Source organism: Ranitomeya imitator, chromosome 6 (genome assembly GCF_032444005.1).
Source record: "Ranitomeya imitator isolate aRanImi1 chromosome 6, aRanImi1.pri, whole genome shotgun sequence".
Classification (NCBI taxonomy): domain Eukaryota; kingdom Metazoa; phylum Chordata; class Amphibia; order Anura; family Dendrobatidae; genus Ranitomeya; species Ranitomeya imitator.
In genome coordinates this window covers 40860659-40881296 of record NC_091287.1, presented here as the reverse complement: position 1 = coordinate 40881296, position 20638 = coordinate 40860659, and the positions used below count along the sequence as shown (strand labels likewise).

General features: G+C 42.6%; 1 protein-coding gene across 2 annotated transcripts in view; it reads right to left on the bottom strand.

Annotated features, from left to right (window-relative positions):
* PLXDC2 (plexin domain containing 2) overlaps positions 1-20638 on the bottom strand; it is a 635896-nt gene that overhangs the window by 131776 nt on the left and 483482 nt on the right. For both annotated transcript variants that reach the window (XM_069729531.1, XM_069729533.1), the window contains 2 exons: positions 20452-20574; positions 17047-17165 (listed from right to left, as the gene is read on the bottom strand). In XM_069729531.1, coding sequence (XP_069585632.1) covers positions 17047-17165; positions 20452-20574 — 242 coding nt within the window. The remainder of the gene's footprint in view (positions 1-17046; positions 17166-20451; positions 20575-20638) is intronic.

The following is a 20638-nucleotide window of genomic DNA, read 5'->3' as shown; positions in this document are numbered from 1 at the left end:
AGATCCAGGAGTGAACTGAAGCAAAGCAAAAAACATTGACAGCTGGCATGGAGTAACGATCTGAGAGGAGTTAAATAGAGCAGCCAACCAAAGGATAAACCACGTCACCTGTGTAAGGAACCTCAGAAGCAGCAGCTTCACTCATAGCCACCAGAGGGGGCCCATAGACAGAACTCGCTGAAGTACCATTCACGACCACAGGAGGGAGCTCGACAACAGAATTCACAACAGGGCACCCTCAGCTTTTTCATTGCAGGAACATATTTAAGTCTGAAATTTTGCTATAAAGAGAACAAGTTTAAAGAGGTCAATGTAATTGAGTACTATCAGTCCAGTCCTGTGGCTTTTTATTCTAGGGATTGACATTGCTGATTCCCTAAGAACATACTAGCAAAAAACTCCTTTAGGTCGGAGTCACACATGCGAGAGACACGTCCATGTCTCGCATGTGAAAAGGAAGCTCTGGCGCCGGCACTCCAGAGCGGAGCGTGCGGCCGCATAGCAACACATGGAGCCGCACGCTCCGCTCCGAAGTGCCGGCGCCAGAGCTTCCTTTTCACATGCGAGACACAGATGTGTTTCTCGCATGTGTGACTCCGGCCTTAAAGGGACATTTCAGCAGGGAGACAACTTTGCCACTCCTTATACATTTATCATACAGAAGATATAATCAAACTTGACGTGTATCCACCAACCACTATAAATCTAAACATATGATACACACGTCATTTCTTAAGAAAGATATATGTTTTATTATTTCATAAAATCGTAACAAAATATTAATAAATATAACAAGGAAAAGGCCACCAAGTGGCAATAAAAATGCTGGAATCAGCACAAGGGTATGGATAATTAAATACACATAATAGATTACATAGAATGAATTCAAAAAATCGCAAGTGATACTGGAACAGCGACTATTAAATATTAATATTAAAGGTAATTTAAGAAGTTATACACATCACTGTCCAATAATAATTAATTGTTATGTAATATCTATATTATTATAGTTAGTAGATAGTTACTGCAGTGATTAAAATATAACAAATCCCATGAAATCTGATTATTCCCAGTGCATCATAGTAATATGTTATAAATTAATAATAAATGTCAGTGATAGTGATCAAAGGATCAAGAACTGGGAACAAAAGTGGTTAATATAGCATTAGCTAGTATGAAAAAAGTATGCCATTTAGATATAGGTATAAAAAGTGCCACTGTGCAACATACACACCTTGCACAAAGTACCATAAACATAGTCACTTGCTAGGAGAAAACATCCCCAGGTGTTGGACCAGCACAGCCCAACCCAGCCCAACTACTCAGTAAACTAACTTTGTCCTGTTCCCTCCTTCCAAGTATTATTCTGAATCTGCACCCTACTATTCATCTGTCCCCACACCCTCCATGCACACGATAACTGCACTTGATACTTGACTATTGCACTTAAACACATGGGCTGATGACCGGATCATGCAGCTTTATATGAAAATCCCTATTTATTATAATTGCCAGACCTGAAATAACAAGCACTTTTCAACTATTGTGTCCCCCCATTTCCTTGTAGATTGTAAGCTTGCGAGCCGGGACCTCACCCCTAATGTCACTGGTTAAATTGTCTTAACTTGTACTGAAGTTATTGTCTGTACATGTCCCCGCTTAATTGTAAAGTGCTGCGGAATATGTTGGCGCTATATAAATAAAAATTATTGTTAGGGTGGTTTCACACTTGCGTTTTTGTCTGCAGCGTTTTTTTTCAAAAAAACGCATGCGTTTTTTTTTCCTATCTTTAACATTGAAAACGCATGCGTTTTTTTGTGTACGCGTTTGGTCGCGTTTTTTGACGCATGCGTTTTTTTACTGCATGCGTTCATTTTCTGAAATGCTACTTGTAGTATTTTTAGAAGCGTTTTTTGGACCAAAAAAAAACGCATGCGTTTTCATGCGTTTTTTTTGGGTCAAAAAATACATTGGAGTCAATGGGGACGCATGCGTTTTTTGGTGCATGCGTTTTTTGCGGTAAAAAACGCATGCGTTTTTTTATTAAAAAAACCAGAAAACATACTGATATGCCACCCCCCAGCATAAAGGTGATAAAGGGAACCTAACCCTACCCCTAACCCTACCCCTAACCCTAAGGGATCCTAACCCTAACCCTAATCCCTTTATGGTTAGGGTTAGGGGTAGGGTTAGGGTTAGGGTTAGGATCCCTTAGGGTTAGGGTTAGGGGTAGGGTTAGGGGTAGGGGTAGGGGTAGGGTTAGGGGTAGGGTTAGGATCCCTTAGGGTTAGGGGTAGGGTTAGGGTTAGGGTTAGGGGTAGGATCCCTTAGGGTTAGGGTTAGGGGTAGGGTTAGGGGTAGGGTTAGGGGTAGGGTTAGGATCCCTTAGGGTTAGGGTTAGGGGTAGGGTTAGGGTTAGGGGTAGGGTTAGGGGTAGGATCCCTTTAGGGTTAGTGTTAGGGGTAGGGTTAGGGGTAGGGTTAGGGTTAGGGTTAGGATCCCTTAGGGTTAGGGTTAGGGGTAGGGTTAGGGTTAGGGGTAGGGTTAGGGGTAGGATCCCTTTAGGGTTAGTGTTATGATCCCTACCCCTAACCCTACCCCTAACCCTAACCCTAACCCTAACTATTTCTGTTTATAGTGGGTTTTTTACTTTATTTTGATGATTGGCAGTTGTCACACATTTTTCTGCATGCGTTTAAAAAACGCAAACGCATGAAAAAACGCATGTAAACGCGGTAAAACGCCGCGTTTTTTTCACCACATGCAAAAACGCATGCGTCAAAAAAACGCAGCGTTTACACGCGTTTACATGCGTTTTTTCACCATGCGTTTTTTTGCGTTTTTTACCGCAAAAACGCACCCGAAAAAACGCCAATGTGAAACCAGCCTTATTAATTAGTATATTTTGTTATGATTTTATGAAATAATAAAACATATATCTTTCTTAAGAAATGAAGTGTGTATCATATGTTTAGGTTTACACTCCTTATACATGTTAAATAAGAAAACTTGAAATTGAAGCAATTTTTTGGAGCTGCTTTCCAGCCACAAACTTTCTTTCCTTGGTACTTGTAGTGCGTGTCTTCCATGATGGTGGCAAAATGTGAGTGCATGGAGAGCCAGCAACTCAAGGGTATCTGATTCATAAAATCAGCACATGCGGCCCTTGGATAAAGTTGGCATATCTATTTTTGGTTTCATTCTCTTTACTATTAGTACAGGTGCAGTAATTCCCTCCCCACAGGAACCTTACTCTAGCAAATGGGACAGTGATATTGCGTCAAAGAATTAAGGAAAAAGGTTAAATTGGGAATGCAACACCATGGGTTTCTCTATTGTGTGGGAAAAACTTGGCCGCATAATGGAAAACCCAGTTACTCTTGATAACATACCCTCTCTTCTTAAATGTTGTTGCATAGTTTGGTCACAGAATAAACTTGTGAGAGTAGATTAAATGGGGTAATTCAACTTTTATCTACACAGAACAGGAGGTACATGCATCAGCTACTTAATACAGCATAACAGGAATTCTGAAGAACTTTTTTTTACCAGAGATAAAGTGAAACCAATGTACAATAAGTATATGCACTACATTCAACTAAGCATATAACAGTAACAACATCGCGATCTACTGTCAGAAAAGTGTAAACTCCTCCTCCACACAAATAAGTCTGTATCTGTTGCATATCTGCCAACAAATGTCTCTGCATTATCATCTGTTAACCATTTTCTTCTATTCGTGTGTCTATAGCAGAGGTTTGCTTTACATTTTTGCAATCCTCACCCTTCAGCTTCTATGCTGAACATGATGCTCATTTTTCTGTCCTACAGAGGTTCATTGCACCAATTATAACACACAAAACTGCAAAATCACTCATACGTGGTTTAATGCAATTGGACACATGGTCAGATTTTCCAGAATTCCAATGGTTCTTGTAGGACGCCGGCTCTTGGTTAGTAAATGATCATTAGAGTTTTGCGCAATGAAACAGAAAGTCAAATATATGTGAAAATTGGAAATCTTCTTTACGCTTGCGCTTATCATGATTGTTACTGGTTCAATGGGGCCCTGTAGGAGAAGAGTTGTCAAATATTCAGCTCCGAATGAATTCCCTCATTGAATGTACTTTTCTCTATTCAGTCCATTGATTGTTCCTGTAGTTTCCACTTCAAGGGCTTTAACAATGATAAGTCTCTTTAGAAAACAATGAAATATCCTGGCATAGAAGTTTCGTACATACAGGTAAATGCTATTTATGCTATAAAAAAGGAGATAATCTTCCTAACATTGACATAAAGGGTTATATAATTGTGGCCTTATTATGCGTTGGTTTAATAGGGGAACGACTTTTTATGTTGCATATCTTCTTAGAAATAAACTTTATCCAGAGATGTAGCCCAGGTTTCTCTGACCCATGGAACAAATTCAATTTGCTGCCATTAACCTGCGTTTCTAAATTTGGGCCAAAGCAGAAAACGATATTTTTTGCCATCTTGCCATCAGCACTTTGCATCTGGGGGAACATGCCCCTTCTCCGGGAATGCCCGTTTCCCAAGCCTACGAGAATTTATTGAATACATACAGGTGCTTCTCACAAAATTAGAATGTCATCAAAAAGTCAATTTATTTCAGTCATTCAATACAAAAAGTGAAGCAGTGATCTATTTCAAGTGTTTATTTCTATTAATGTTGATGATTATGGCTTACAGCTAATGAGAACCAAAGAGTCATTGTCTCAGTAAATTAGAATACTTTATAATACCAGCTTGAAAAAATTATTTTAAAATCCAAAATGTTGGCTACCTGAAATGTATGTTCAGTAAATGCACTCAATACTTGCTTGGGGCTCCTTTGGCATCAATTACTGCATCAGTGTGGCATAGCATGAAGGCGATCAGCCTGTGGCACTACTGAGGGGTTATGGAAGCCCAGGTTGCTTTGATAGCAGCCTTCAGCTTGTCTGTATTGTTGGGTCTGTCGTCTCTTATCTTCCTCTTGATGATACCCCATAGATTCTCTATGAGGTTAAGGTCAGGCGAGTTTGCTCCCAATCAAGCAGAGTGATACTGTTGTTTGTAAACCAGGTATTGGTACTTTTAGTAGTGTAGACAGGGGCCAAGTCCTGCTGAAGAATGAAATTTCCATCTCCAAAAAGCTTGTCGGCAGAGGGAAGCATGAAGTGCTCTAAAATTTCCTGATAGACGGCTGCATTGACTTTGCTCTTGATTAGAGATGGGAGGACACCTGGATGTTCGGGTCCGGCGGGTTCTGTCGAACAGTTACAAAAAGTTTGGGTTCAGGTACCAGAACAGTACCTGGACCCGAAACCGAACCCGGACCCCATTCATTTGAAACATTCAGTGTTTATGTGCATGACAGCGTGGCAAACACCGCATCTTATTGGCCGTGAAATCATCCCCGCAGGTCAGAAAGCCGCAGTTCCCACGGTGTCAGAAGACAGCGTGAGAGCTCAGCTCTGATCGGAGGTATCAAGTATATACTGCTCCAATCATCCGACACCTGCTGCTGCTAATAACAGAAAGAGCAGGAATGGCAAATGGGAGTAATCATCAGCTGCTCCTGCGCTGTAAATAAATATTTTAAAAAATCCGGCGTTGGTCCTCCTGTATTTTTGTTAATCAGCCAGGCAAAACTCACAGCTGGGGGCTGCAACCCTCAGCTGTCAGCTTCAGCAAGGCTTGTCATCTGAAATAGAGGGGTCCCCACGCTGTATTTTTAAATTAATTAAATAATTTAAAACATTAGCGTGGGGTCCCCTCCATTTTTGACAACCAACCTTGCTAAAGCAGACATCTGGGGGCTGGTATTCTCAGGCTGGTAAGGGGCCATGGATATTCCCACCCCCAGCCTAAAAATAGCAGCCCGCAGCTGCCCAGAAAAGGCACATCTATTAGATGCGCCAATTCTGGCGCCTTGCCCGGCTCTTCCCACTTGTCCTGTAGTGGTGGCAAGTGGGGTGATAGTAGGGGGATTGATGTCACCTTTGTGTTGTCCGGTGACATCAAGCCCCGAGGTTAGTAATGGAGAGGCATACTTCCCCACCGTATGCATACATCATGCTGATCTCAGAGAGGGTAACAAAAACATGGTGACAGATTCCCTTTAAGTCTTGATTCATACTACATATGAATAGTTTATTTTGCTAGATCCAGGAAACATATGACAAATAAAGTCTGACGATCTATTAGCTGTTGTTTTTTTATTACCATTGATGACTCATAATAGGTTCTTCAGCCTTCTAGCAGGTTCTTAATTTTGTACTGAATATAATTAGTTCAGTAAGTTACATTTTCTAACAGTCAAAATGCCAACAGGAAATCTCTAGACAAAAAACTAAGTGTGAACAGGACAGGACAATTTATTTTATAAGATTTTCTCTTCTTAGGCAACAATCTTAAGATCCTGGAAAATGATTTAAAATTTATTGAAAGCATCATAAATTAAAAAAAATAACAGTGCAGATAATTTAGATTAAAGGCATCCGACCATAGCAATTTTTCATGACAGATCCTATGCAGATCTATGTTTTTCCATGAAACAATCGCTGTGATTCATCTAATTCTGCTGTTTTGTGCTCTTCCATCTGTCACTTTCTTCTAGCTAATCTACCGAATGTATGTTAGACAGAATTAAAGAATCTATTGATTCTACAGTCCAATAAGGCCTGTTTCACACGTCAGTGGCGTCGGTACGTGAGGTGACAGTTTCCTCACGTACCAGAGACACTGACTCACGCAGACACATTAAAATTAATGTGTCTCTGCACATGTCAGCGAGTATTCACGGACCATGTGTCTGTTTGAAAAACATGGAGACATGTCAGTGTTCATGGGAGCACACGGATCACATGGACCCATTAAAGTCAATGGGCCCGTGTAAACACGTACCGCACACGGATGCTGTCCATGCGCCGCCCGTGTGCCGACTAAGTACCACACGGACCATGCAGGAGACAGTGCTATAGTAAGCACTGTCCCCCCTGCATGTGGTGCTGAAGCCGCCATTCATTCCTTCTCCCCAGCAGCGTTCGCTGGAGAGCAGGAATGAAAAATCATGTTTTTGTTTTTTTTGTTTTTTTTTTTAAATAAAGTTCCCGGTCAGCAACCACCTCCCACCCCCTGTGCGCCCACCCGCTGGTATTAAAATTCTCACCCAGCTCCCACGATGCTTCCTCTCAGCGCCACAGCTTGTCCTGTATGAGCGGTCACGTGGTGCCGCTCATTACAGTGTTGAATATGCGGCTCCACCCCTATCCAGCGAATGCTGCTGGGGAGAAGGAATGAAAGGCGGCTTCAGCACCACATGGAGGGGGGACAGCGCTTACTGTAGCACTGTCTCCTGCACGGTCCGTGTGGTACACAGTCAGCACACGGGCGGCACACGGCTGCCGCACGTGTGCCACACTGATTTGCCACGTGAGCTCACAGACACATGGACACGGAGAACTCCGGTACCGATTTTTCCGGTACTGGAATTATCTGGACGTGTGAGACTGGCCTAACAGGAACTAAAGTGGAAGTACATACTGTATGACTGAGAACTGAAGACACAAAACATTATTTTGATTATTTTATGGTTTTTTTTTACTTTCAATGCATTTATTTACGCTTTATCAAGTCTTACACAAATTGCATTAAAAAAACATTTTGAGAGCAATTCATGATGGTTTTTATGTGGCAATTCTGGCACAAAAAGTTGCATAAAAATATCACAACTTTTGCTGTTTTCACGCAAATACCCGCCAGCTGCGCCAATATGGGCAGTGCATGGGTGGATCATGGGTGGGATGAGACGTGGCCATGTCCAACCATAAAATTCATGAAAAGTTTCACCACTTAAGTGTGTAACTTACTCCAGAAATATACTTCAATCCCTGAGTCTGATCTATGAAATAAAAAAATTAAATAACGCATATGGAAAAGCTGCAAAGGAAAAAAAATTGAAAAGCCAGAATTGCCATTTATTTGATCGCTGCACGTCTCTCCTCAAAATGCAATAAAAAGCTATCTAAATGTCATAATATTCTATTATTGAAAGATAGGAGACAAAAAAAGCGCAAATAGGGTCTTATCCCCAGGATTGTTTCTGATCAATTGTGAGAGAACTGCTCACCTGGTGGTACACAGTACAAGCGTGTAGTTTGTCAGCTGCTGCAGATCCACAGGTCGGTGCTGCGACCTCTCAGAACCGTTATAATAGATGAAATGTGGATTACATCCGCGCTGCTGCGACAAATAATAGATCCAGATATACTTGTAAGATGTTCGGGTGGTTTATTCAACGCGTTTCGAAGCTCATGGCTTCTTCTTCAGGAAGTTTCCACACAGAGATATCTCTGTGTGGAAACTTCCTGAAGAAGAAGCCATGAGCTTCGAAACGCGTTGAATAAACCACCCGAACATCTTACAAGTATATCTGGATCTATTATTTGTCGCAGCAGCGCGGATGTAATCCACATTTCATCTATTATAATGAATATTCTATTAAAATTTTCAGTTTGCCACCCCCAAAACAAGCCCCCATAAAGGTCCATCAGCAAAAAAATAAATATAATTGGGTCTTAGAAAATGGTGATGAAGACCCAATATTTATTGTAACAAGCTCTGAACTTTTTGACCACCAAAATGTAAAAACATAAAAAATTATGCAAGCCTGGTATCACAATAATCCTAATAATGCAAATTAGGTTGCTAAGTAAATGTTACTACACGATGAATGACATACAAATGAAACCGTCTACCACAATGCCAGAATTGTGTTTTTTTTTCACCATTTGAACCAATGTGGCATTTTTTTCCCATTTTTAAGACATTACACTTGGGTGGAAAAGTATTTGCCCCGTACGCGATTTCCTATTTTTTTTTTTGCATGTTTGTCACACTTAGATGTTTCAGATCACCAAACAAATTTAAATATTAGACAAAGAAAACAACACAAGTAAACACAAATGGCTGTTTATAAATGAAAAAGTGATTATCCCTCACCACCCCCCTTAAAACATAAATTAACTGTGGTTTATCACATCTTAGGGAAGCTGAATTCAAATTCTCTAGTGCCTGATTACTGCCACACCTGTTCTAAACCAAGAAATCACTGAAATAGGACCTGCCTGACAAAGTGAAGTAGACCTAAAGATTCTCAAAAGCTGAACATCACCCAAAGAAATTCTGGAACAAGTGAGAAACAAAGTAATTGAGATTTATCAGTCTGGAGAAGATTACAAAGCCGTTTCTCAAGCTTTGGGACTCCATTGAACCACAGTGAGAGTCATTTTCCACAAATGGCAAAAACATGGAACAGTGCTGAAACTTCCCAGGAGTGACTGGCCGACTGAAATGACCCCAAAAGCACAGCGATGACTCATCCAAGAGGTCACAAAAGACCCCACAACAACATCCAAAGAACTGCAGGCCCCACATGCCTCAGATATGGTCAATATTCATGACTCCACCATAAGAAAGAAACAGTTAAAAAATGGCCTGCATAGCAGAGTTCAATGATGAAAACCACTGGTGAGCAATAAGAACATAAAGGATCATCTCAGTTTTGCCAGAAAACATCTTGTTGATCCCCCAAACTTTTGGGAGAATACTCTGTGGACTGATGAGACAAAAGTTGAGCTTTTTTGAAGATGTATGTCCCCTTACATCTGGTGTAAGTAGTACAGCATTTTTGAAAATAAACATCATACCAACAGTAAAATATGGTGGTGCTACTGTGATAGTCTAGGGCTGTTTTGCTGCTTCAGAACCTGGAAGGCTTGCTCTAGTAAATGAAACCATGATCTCTAAAAGGCCTAAACTTAAAAATGAAACATTTCCTTTGCATATTAGGCAAAAAAAATCTTTTGGTCAGATGCAAAAGCTTGGTCACCCTGCATGGTTAGTACCTAGTAGCACCCAATTTTGAAAAGTATCATAGCTTGTAAATGCGTTTTGCAGCCAGATAAGTGTATTTCAATTCTTGTTTAAGGGATTTTCATCCATTCTTCCTTGGAAAATTCTCCCAGTTCTGTGAAATTCCTGGTTCGTCTTGCATGCACTGCTCTTTTGAGGTCTAGCCACAGATTTTCATTGATGTTCAGATCAGGGGACCGTGAGGGTCATTGTAAAACCTGCAACTTGCACCTTTTGAAGTAGTCTATTGGGGATTTTGATGTATTTTTAGGATCCTTATCCATTTGCAGAAGCCATCCTCTTTTCAACATCATCTTTTTACAGATGGTGTTATGTTTGCATCAAGAATTTGTTGAAATTTTATTATCCAAGAAGTATCATTTCTCCTTGCGGAGATCAACAAGCAAAGCATGCCAAGATGAGGAGACTTAAAGTCGCAATGCTCCTCTGGGTAATATGCTAATTATGCAAATTGTCTCTTCAGAGAGGAAGAGAGCTAGAACTCTAGTGCCACCCATGTGACAAGGGTCGCTAAAGGGTCAACATTGGCTTGTAGGATTGCTACCTTACAATAGGTGGCACTAGAGTTCTAGCTCTCTTCCTCTCTGAAGAGACAATTTGCATAATTTGAAATGTCATTGAATCCATTTTCTCCTCTACCTGTGAAATGTTCCCAGTGTGATTTCCTGCAACACAACCCCAAAGCATTATTGATCCACCCCCATGCTTAATGGTTGGCGACATGCTTTTTTCCTGAAATTCTGTGCCTTTTTTTTTCCACACATAACTTAGATCATTGTGGCCAAAGAGTTCTATTTTAACCTCATTGATCCACAGAACTTACCATATATACTCGAGTATAAGCAAATCCAAGTATAAGCCGAGGCACCTAATTTTGCCACGAACAGTTGCTTAGAAGAAACCATTGCTGTTGTTTCTTGGCACAAGGTTCAAGGAGGCTAAGTTTTTAGAAAGCTGAGAAATTTGCATCACCTAGCCCTTCCTAACAATGATGGTGGATAAGCCACAACCTTAACAGGCTAATTAAGGTCTGAAACATTGGTCAAAGTTTTCTGAGAACACAAATCTCTAACTTTTGCATCGGCCCATATTCCTTTTTGTAATTTTTAAAATGAAAAAAAAAAAAAAATGACTGTATATATATATATATATATATATATATATATATTTTTTTTTTTTTTTTTTTTGCCTAAAATACAAAGGAAATGTGTCGTCTTTAACTTTAGTCTTTTTAGAGATAATTTCTAGAGATGGGCGGACACCTGGATGTTCGGGTGCGGTGGGTTCGGTCGAACAGTTATAAAATGTTCAGGTTCAGGTACCAGAACAGTATCCGGACCCAAACCCAGACCCCATTCACTTGAATGGGGGCCTGAACATCCAGTGTTTGCTGCGCTGTTATGTGCATGACAGCATGGCAAACACTACTTCTGATCGGCGGTGAAATCATCCCCGCTGGTCAAAGAGCCGCAACTCCCACGTTGTCAGAAGACAGAAGACAGCTCTCAGCTGTGATTATAGACACCTTTCCATTACTAACCTCAGGGCTTGATGTCATCTGACAATAAAAAGGTGACATCAACCTCCCCAACTATCACCCCACTTGCCACCGCTACAGGGCAAGTGGGAAGAGCTGGGCAAAGAGCCAGAATTGGCACATCTAAAAGATGTGCCTCCTCTGGACAGCTGCGGGCTGCTATATTTAGTCTGGAGGGCAATATCCATGGTCCCTTACCAGCCTGAGGTGTTGGATGATGGGAGCAGTAGTCCCATCAGCTGACACCAGTGGCCCGAGGTAAACTTTACACCTCCGATCACAGCAGAGCACTCGTGCTGTCTTTTGACAGCATGGGAACCTCGGCTGTCTGACCGAAGGGGGCAATTTCACCGCCGATCAGAAGTGATGTTTGCGTGCTGTCATGCACATGACAGTGCGACAAACACCCGGTGTTCGGGCAGCCAAAGCCGAACAGTAATATGGACTTCCTGGTGAAGTCCGTGTTCAGTGTCCGTGTCTGTGTTCACCCATCTCTAATCATTTCATGTTCAAATTACTTAACTGTTCACAATTACAGTAATTTTGACCAGGGGTGTCCAAATTATTACATGCCACTGTATCTATAGGACTCAGGACACAGGCAGAAAAGGATACCTGTGAAAAAGCAATATAAGGGCCCTTTGTAGTACAATAGGTCTTCATAATGCACAATTCCACCTGGAGGTGGTAGTGGGCCCTCTTACTTTTTCGGCCACAGTGCAGACATCGCACTAATAATTTTGTCCGCTCCTGCACCTCCTATCAGGAACATGAGTGTTAGTTAACCCTTTTACACTCGGTAGGATGGCAGGTATTGGCTACTTTCAAGCAGAGCTTCATCACTACAGTTCATCGTATTCACACCCCAACAGATGACTGCATAGACAGAACACGCAAATTAAATCCCACGTCCAGATACAATCATTTCATTAGGCCTTTTAAATGAAGACGCATTCACAGACAAGAAAACAAACGACCCTTCATTCACTCTCCAAACGCTGGTAGAGAACCTGGATGAATTAGAATAGAGCGCGTCTTCTGTCTTGACTTATAATATCCTTAGCTGAGCACACAAGAACTTTAAATTGCAAAACCTCTCAGTTGTGACTTATTAAGGAAAATGCACATTCTGAGGAAACTCAAAGAACTGCTAGGAGAATTAGCTGGGCTAGATGACAATGGCATTAGATCAGCATTACTGCAAATGTCCATAGAATAAAATTAAGTAGAGCATTGCCGGGCAGGGTTGGATCAAGAATATAGAAAACCCAAGGGACAAACACTTGGTGGGATTCACTCTAAATTGTAAATTCCTGCAGAATATGTTTAGACAATATTATTCTTATACTAAGCACTGGGTGCACAACTATTTTAATAACTTAGAGGAGTACTCCATCTTAATAAGTAATGGCATAATGGCAGGATATGCCATCACTTATTTATCACTAAGGGGTCTGACCTCTTAGATCCCCACTGATTCTGAGAAAGCAAGGACTGCACTTCTTCCCTTTCATTCTCAGGATCTGTTGGAATCCCAAAGGTTGAACCCTAGTGATCATTAGCTGATGGTTAGAATTGAGCGAATTTACCAAAATTCATCAAAACTTCCCCCCAAAATAAGCTTATTAGGTTGAGTTCTCTCCAGATGACAAAGCTTAATAAATCCAGGGGAGGGAAGGTGCTAAAGATAATAAATAGTGATGAGCGAGTGTACTCGTTGCTCAGGTTTTGCCGAGCACGTTCGGGTGATCTCCGAGTATTTGTAACTGCTCGGAGATTTAGTTTTCATCACCCCAGCTGAATGATTTACAGCTACTAGCCAGGCTGAGTACATTTGGGGTGTTGCCTGGTTGCTAGGGATGCTAGGGATCCCCATCCTCCTCCTTCTTGACCTATCCTCTGCTTTCAACACAGTCGACCACTGCCTACTGCTACAGATTCTTTCTTCCCTTGCCATCAAAGGCCTTGCCCTGTCCTGGATTGCTTCATACCTTTCCAACCACACAATTAGCATTTCCCACTCCCACACTACCTCCTCATCCCGCCCTCTTTCTCTCTGTTGGAGTCCCTCAAGGCTCTGTCCTACGGCCAGGGCCGGCTCCAGGTTTTCGAGGGCCCCGGGCGAAAGAGTCTCAGTGGGCCCCCCCTTTAACACATACCCTGATTTATGATGCACAGATACGGCAGAGAAATGTATAGTACAATGCCAGATTTCACTTCTTACATGAGTGACAGCTATTGTAAATTCTGCAGTGTATATATACAGGACAGGAGGAGTGGTACTGTGCAGTGTATATATACAGGACAGGAGGAGCGGTACTGTGCAGTGTATATATACAGGAGGAAAGGTGCTGTGCAGTGTATATATACAGGAGAGGTGCTGTGCAGTGTATACATACAGGAGGAAATGTGCTGTGCAGTGTATATATACAGGAGGAAAGGTGCTGTGCAGTGTATATATACAGGGGAGAGATGCTGTGCAGTGTATATATAGAGGAGGAGTGGTACTGTGCAGTGTATATATACAGGAGGAGCGGTACTGTGCAGTGTATATATACAGGGGGAGAGGTGCTGTGCACTGTATATATACAGGAGAGGTGCTGTGCAGTGTCGTGAGCAGGGCGTTGTTGTATCAGAAAATCTTTTCTGTTTTGAGTTTTTCTATGAAACAAAGACTTTTCTACATAAACAACGTTGTTTGGTTTTGCGGCCCCAACAGATCTGTGCTACAAAGTAACAGGCGGCTCGGGCATTAATGAGGGACCTGATGCTGAATCCTTTCCACAAACCCTAATGACCCAATTAGTGCCCCGTCATTAGAAGCTCATTAAACACCTCCCTGTCCCGAGCAGTCATGTACAGTATGGGGGGATCCGGCAGCCCACCCCCTGACTGCTCCATACCATACACTGCCCTCTGTCGCGCTCACTATTATCCTGTGCATTTCTCCTTCATCGTTACCCTTGTCACCCACCACTACAGAGTAGCAGGGCAGCCAATGTCACAGGTCACCCCCCTCCCGAACCCTAATGGCAGCAGGAAATGTCTGCTCCTCTATTGGGTTGGAACCTGATTTAATCAAGGAATAATGTGGATTTGTTGCCGGTAGCTGCAGGGGAAGGGTTAAGTGATGCCATGTCCGTGGTGGGAGCGGTGGCAGCTGCTGGGACCTGGACAGACACAACCAATGTTGGTGTGACTGCACAGTGTGATGTGGAGGAGAGAAGCTGAGACTCCGGAGCAGAAATCATCCACATGCCAGCACTGGGCAGAGTCCCTCCAGTCACCAGCCTGGGGCCACAGGGCCCCAACGTACAGCCCACAGCTCAGTTTTATCCATGGCAGCAGCTCCCCTTCCTCCTAGCATCCGGTTAACCCCATTTATGCGGGTCGGATTGTTATCTTTAAGGTTCAGCAATAACCTTCATACAGATGGGAAGGGGTTAAGCTTCTTCCTACCCCACTGGTGCAGGTTCGGGTGGGGCATGCATGTATTCTGGGGTTCTGGGTGAGCTGGGTGGCTGCAGGTTGCACCCCACCAGCTGCTCCTCCAGACATCACCCACATTTTTAGCCAGTGGAGACAGACAGCAGCAGACTGAGCCACAAGTCCAACTGCAACCACTGCTGGATACCTTTGCACTCACTCAGGCACTGGTAGGAGCTCCTCCAGAATCTGCCTGATAAACTTCAGCACTGCAGCCAGCCAGGGGCGGAGAGCAGAGCAGGAGAGCGTGCTCTCTCCGCCCACAAACAATGTCACACTGGCTGCCTTCTCTTAACCCCTATGTGCCTGCCTGGCTGCACTGACTGAGTGAGAAGATGCTTGTGTCAGAGCTGGCACATAGGGGTTAAGAGAATGCAGCCAGCAGTGACTTTGTGGGCGGAGAGAGCATGTTCTCCTGCTCTGCTCTCCCAGCTGTATCTATGACAGCGTGAGTGGGCCCCCCTCTCTCCCCCAGGCCCCGGCATTTGCCCGGGTGCACCGGGTGCTGACGCCGGTCCTGCCTAGGGCCCCTACTTTTTTCCATCTATACCCTTGGCCTAGGACAACTCATAAAGTCCCATGGCTTCCAGTACCACCTGTATGTGGACCGCACTCAGATATACCTCTCTGGCCCAGATGTCACCCCTCCGCTGTCCAGAATCCCGGAGTGCCTATCAGCCATATCCTCCTTCTTCAACTCTCGCTTTCTAAAACTCAATGTAGACAAAACCGAACTCATCATTTTTTTCCCATCTCGCGTATCCCCACTAGCTGATCTATCTATTATGGTAAACGGCATCACGCTCTGTCCTGCACCTGAAATCCGCTGCCTCGGGGTAACTCTCGACTCTGCCCTGTCCTTCAAGCCGCACATCCAAACTCTTGCCACCTCCTGTCGCCTCCAACTCAAAAATATTGCCAGAATCCATCCCTTCCTCAGCCCACAATCTACTAAAACTCTGGTGCATGCCCTCATCATCTCCCGCTTCGACTACTGCAACACCCTCCTCTGTGGCCTCCCCGCTAACTCTCTTGCACCGCTCCAGTCTGTCCTCAACACTGCTGCCCGGCTAATCCACCTCTCTCCTCTCTACTCCCCTGCTTCTCCCTTCTGCAAATCCATCCACTGGCTCCCAATTCCCCAACGAATCCAGTTCAAACTACTAACACTGATCTACAAAGCCATCCACAACCTGTCCCCTCCCTATATCTCTGAACTAATCTCCCAATATTTTCCCTCACGTAATCTCCGATCCTCCCAAGACCTCCTACTCTCCTCCACACTTATTCGTTTCTCACACAACCGCCTCCAAGATTTCTCCCGAATATCCCCCATCCTCTGGAACTTCACGCCTCAACACGTCCAATTATCCACCACCCTTGGATCCTTCAGACGGAACCTGAAAACCCACCTATTCAGGAAAGCCTACAGCCTGCACTAACCATTATGCCGCGTCACCAACCGCCAGAGCTGCCGTGTCACCAACGCCAAAGCTCCCGCCTCACCACTGCCAGAGCTGCCGCCTCACCACTGCCAGAGCTGCTGCCTCACTACCACCAGAGCTGCCGCTCTCCCGACCTTCTGTCTTTTCCCCATTACCCTGTAGAATGTAAGTCCACAAGGACAGGGTCCTCTGCCCTCTGCACCAGTCTGTCATTGTAAATTTGTTTACTGTAGAGATGATATGTGACCAATACATATGGAAAATTATTTAAAAAAAATGTGATTAGATTAAAAACATATTTTTGTTAAGAATTTAATTTACTTAAAAATCATTAGAGGTTTTCTTTAGATGAGATTTAGAAGCTTTAGTAATAAAATCTTGGGAAAAAGCAGATTTTATGTTATATGGTTTTTCAAACATTTATGGCATATGTGGCCAAGTTGGCTGTAGATCGATGTGGGAACCACTTCTGGCTGAACAGTCGTTAGGGGTACTGGGATTACCAAAGGCAGCCACTTATGACTTGTCATGTTCTTTTGCTATGGGACGGTATGGGGTGGTATACAGAAGAAAAAGAATGGACCATTCCTTGTATTTAGATATTGAACTGATATGACAGATACTTTTTCGGAGACTTACCTCTTTGTATCCAAACACTATTCGACCATCATTGATTAATGTGGCCTGAAAGGTGAAGCTTCCGAGACTGTAGTTATCTTGCAGGTGAACATGATCCCACTGAACCACCAGCGCAGTACCTGGAAAAGAAATGTAAAGATGAAGAACATTTCCCAACAATACATTCTTCTTTTTGCTTAAAGTGTCCATGTCATTTCAGGTAACTGCTTAAAAAGCTGAAGGATAACAGTATTTCAGTCTACTATATGGCTTGTGTCCTGCACGTTTCACCAGTTCTCGCTTCTTCAGGTGCTATTTCAAATTTTTAGCACTCTCTGAGCAATTGGGTTGAAACTAGTTGCTTTAATGTCTCCCACACACAGCACTTCTGTCTGTGTAGCACATGTTCAGAAGTAGTAGCAGCAGTGCAGGTCTGTGTGTGACTGTGCCTACCCCTGCCCCACGCTCTGCTCCCCTCTACATAGACAACAATAGTCAGCTGTAATCTGACGCCTCAGTGAGCTGGCAATATGTCTTGTCTTGACCAAGATGGGTTTTAATGTGTTTCAAAGTGAATTATTGTGAAGTGAAGTTGAGGAGACAAAGGAAAAGTGGCTCACAAGTGGAGAAAGTAGATTTCTCTGATAGGATATATTACTAAGTTTCCAATATTCCCTTGAACCATTGAATAATATAGAGTTTGTTGAAATTACAGAGACCATTTAAAAGGGTTAACCAGTCTAAAATTACAAGTCTACAGTCAATCTAGGTGAGTAGATATGGGGCTGTGTGAAAGCTTATCTTTTGTGGCCTGAGCTGATGTTTTTATTGATACATTTTTGAGGTAGATATGAAGTTTTTATTGCCTTTTATTGCATTTTATTGCAATGTTGCAGCTGCCAAAAAACGTAATTCTGGAGTTTAGGTTTTTTTTCCCTCATTACTCCGTTTACTGATCTGATTAATTTTTTCTATATTCTTTTAGATCAGACATTTCTAAATGTAGTAATACCAAATATGTGTATTTTTTACTTTTGTAATGGTTTTATTTTCAATGGGGCAAAAGGGGGGTGATTTCAACTTTTGTGTTTTTTTATTTTTGTTCACAAACTTCATTTAATAGTCCTATTAGGGGTCTTAAAGCTGTGATTAAGCAATCACTTGTGTTATACATAGCATTGCTGCAGCACTGCTATGTATAACAGAATTCACGATCTCCTATGAACGTTGGCAATTGGCCTGCATTCACAGGAGTATTGCAATGAGAGACACGGGGTCATCATCAAGCCCCAAGGTATCATGGCAACCCATCGTCGCCCCACAATCACATCACTGTTGATGGGAGCGTAGAATGATGTGTGCCCCGTCACCATGTGTTAAATTCCGCTAACAGAGATTGACAGCAGGATTTAACAGGTTAACAACTGCGCATGATGGCTGATTAAATCAGCTGTCATGTGTCAGGAAAGATGCGTGCTCACACGACACATGACCTAAATATATGTCATATACCATGTAACCATGAAGGATTTAATCCACCATGTATTTCCAGAGATATGGGCCTTTTTATTTAGTGTTGATTTTTATAGTCTTTTCCAAGGGGGCTTGGCTTAAAGAATTCACCGGGAGTGTGTACCTTGTGGCTGCTATAAATTAGCAAGTCTTTTTACCCTGCAAGCCCATTAAAATTAGCACTAATTAAAAAAATTAAAAAAGGCCCATATATCTGAAATTGTATTGTGGAATTTAAAAAAATGAAATATCCAGGAGAGCAGATCGACATCACTGTGAGAACCATGTAGTGGTACAGCATTCTCTCTCCTCCTGCCCCACACTGATCAGTTTGATTGGTTCAGGGCAGGAGGGAAAGTTATCAGGACCTGCACATGATTAAAGATGATATAGCAGATGTCACGGGTTTACTGCGACAGAAGACCGTGCTGTCTGATTTCTCATACCCCTGCACTGATTAGAAGCACTTTGCCTTCATATTAAACAGTGCTGGTTTCTGCTAGCAGTGCAGGGGTTAAGCTGTTCAGTGTTGGCCACTCCCCTCTGCTATATAAACTCGCTCCTGGCAAGCAGACATTGCCAGAGCTAGTTTGATACTGCCTGGTTCTGGAGTTGGAGGGGTTGATTATTTGAGGAGGCATTTTTGAGTGTTGTTGTTCAGGAGACTGTTGCTTGGGGATTTATCTGCGTGCACATCCTCATCCTCTCCTATTTGATTCTCCCTTCCTTTATTTCCCAGTGTTCCACTCTGTTGTTTATGAGTGCATATTTGTATGACTGGTATTTTCATTTATCCCTGTATGTCTTCCCTTGTTAGTCTGGTTTGTGTATTCATATACACAACTCCCGAATTCGCTGGGTGGGGGAGGGGATAGAAAAAGGCTGATTAAAGGAGCTCCAGAAGACATGTAGCCCTGGTATTTTCACCATCAGGGAGCAGGGATAGCTAGGGAACGCCCTCAGTTTTACGGATAGGGAAGGAGCCCCTAGCCTTGGGATATCTTGCAACTGTGCTGTGACAGCAGAGGTGAGTGTGTATGTAGCTCAGCTTTGTGAATGTAGTAGAGCTGAGTATGTGTTTATATGTAGCATAGCTATGTGTGTATATTTGTGTATGATTCAGAGCTATGTGTGTATAGAGCAAAGATGTGTATGCAGCAGAGATCTGTGTGTAGCAGAGTGATGCTTTGATGTAGCAGTGCTGTGTGTGTATGTAGCAGAGCTGGGTGCGCATATAGCAGTGCTGAGTGCATGTACTGCAGTGATGTGTACGGTATATGTGTGTTCTGCAGAAAATATATATCATGTGTCTGATTTAAAGCTATATATCTTGTTGTTCAGGAGACTGTTGCTTGGAGATTTATCTCTGTGCACATCCTCATCCTCTCCTATTTGATTTTCCCTTCCTTTACTTCCGAGTGTTCCACTCTGTTGTTTATGAGTGCATATCTGTATGACTGTTATTTTCATTTATCCCTGTATGTCTTCCCTTGTTAGTCTGGTTTGAGTATTCATATACACAACTCCCGAATTCGCTGGGTACGGGAGGGGATAGAAAAAGGCTGATTAAAGGAGCTGCAGAGAAACACTAACACAAGATCCTCCATATTCTACCATTGTGCATTAAAATTAAGTAATATTAATATCCACTTCTTTGCTTCTCACATGAAATTTTAATTAGTAAGAAATATGTTTTTTCTTGGTTTCTGTTGTCTAAACCTAGGGTGCATCCTATACTACAAAAATACGGTAGATAGTAATTACCTCCTAAGGGAAAAAAACTGATTTGTTAATTAAAGTGTTTAGGAATCTATTGATATCTATTATCTACATTTCCTTTGCGTAGAAACTTTTTTTTTTATTCCTGGCGAACCCCTTTTTGAGCATGTACATCAACATGAATTTGATACATACCATTGTCAAAGTATCTGACTGTAGAGTTTCTGGACACGCTCGGATCAAAATTGGCCATCAAGGGAGCGATATATTGTGTTGCCGTGAGCATCCGATGAACAACTTCTCCTGTGTATATAAAACCTGTAGAAAGCAGAGCGGATAATATAATCAGAGTTCTTCTAGCGAGTTTAACAGCAGGGAACAG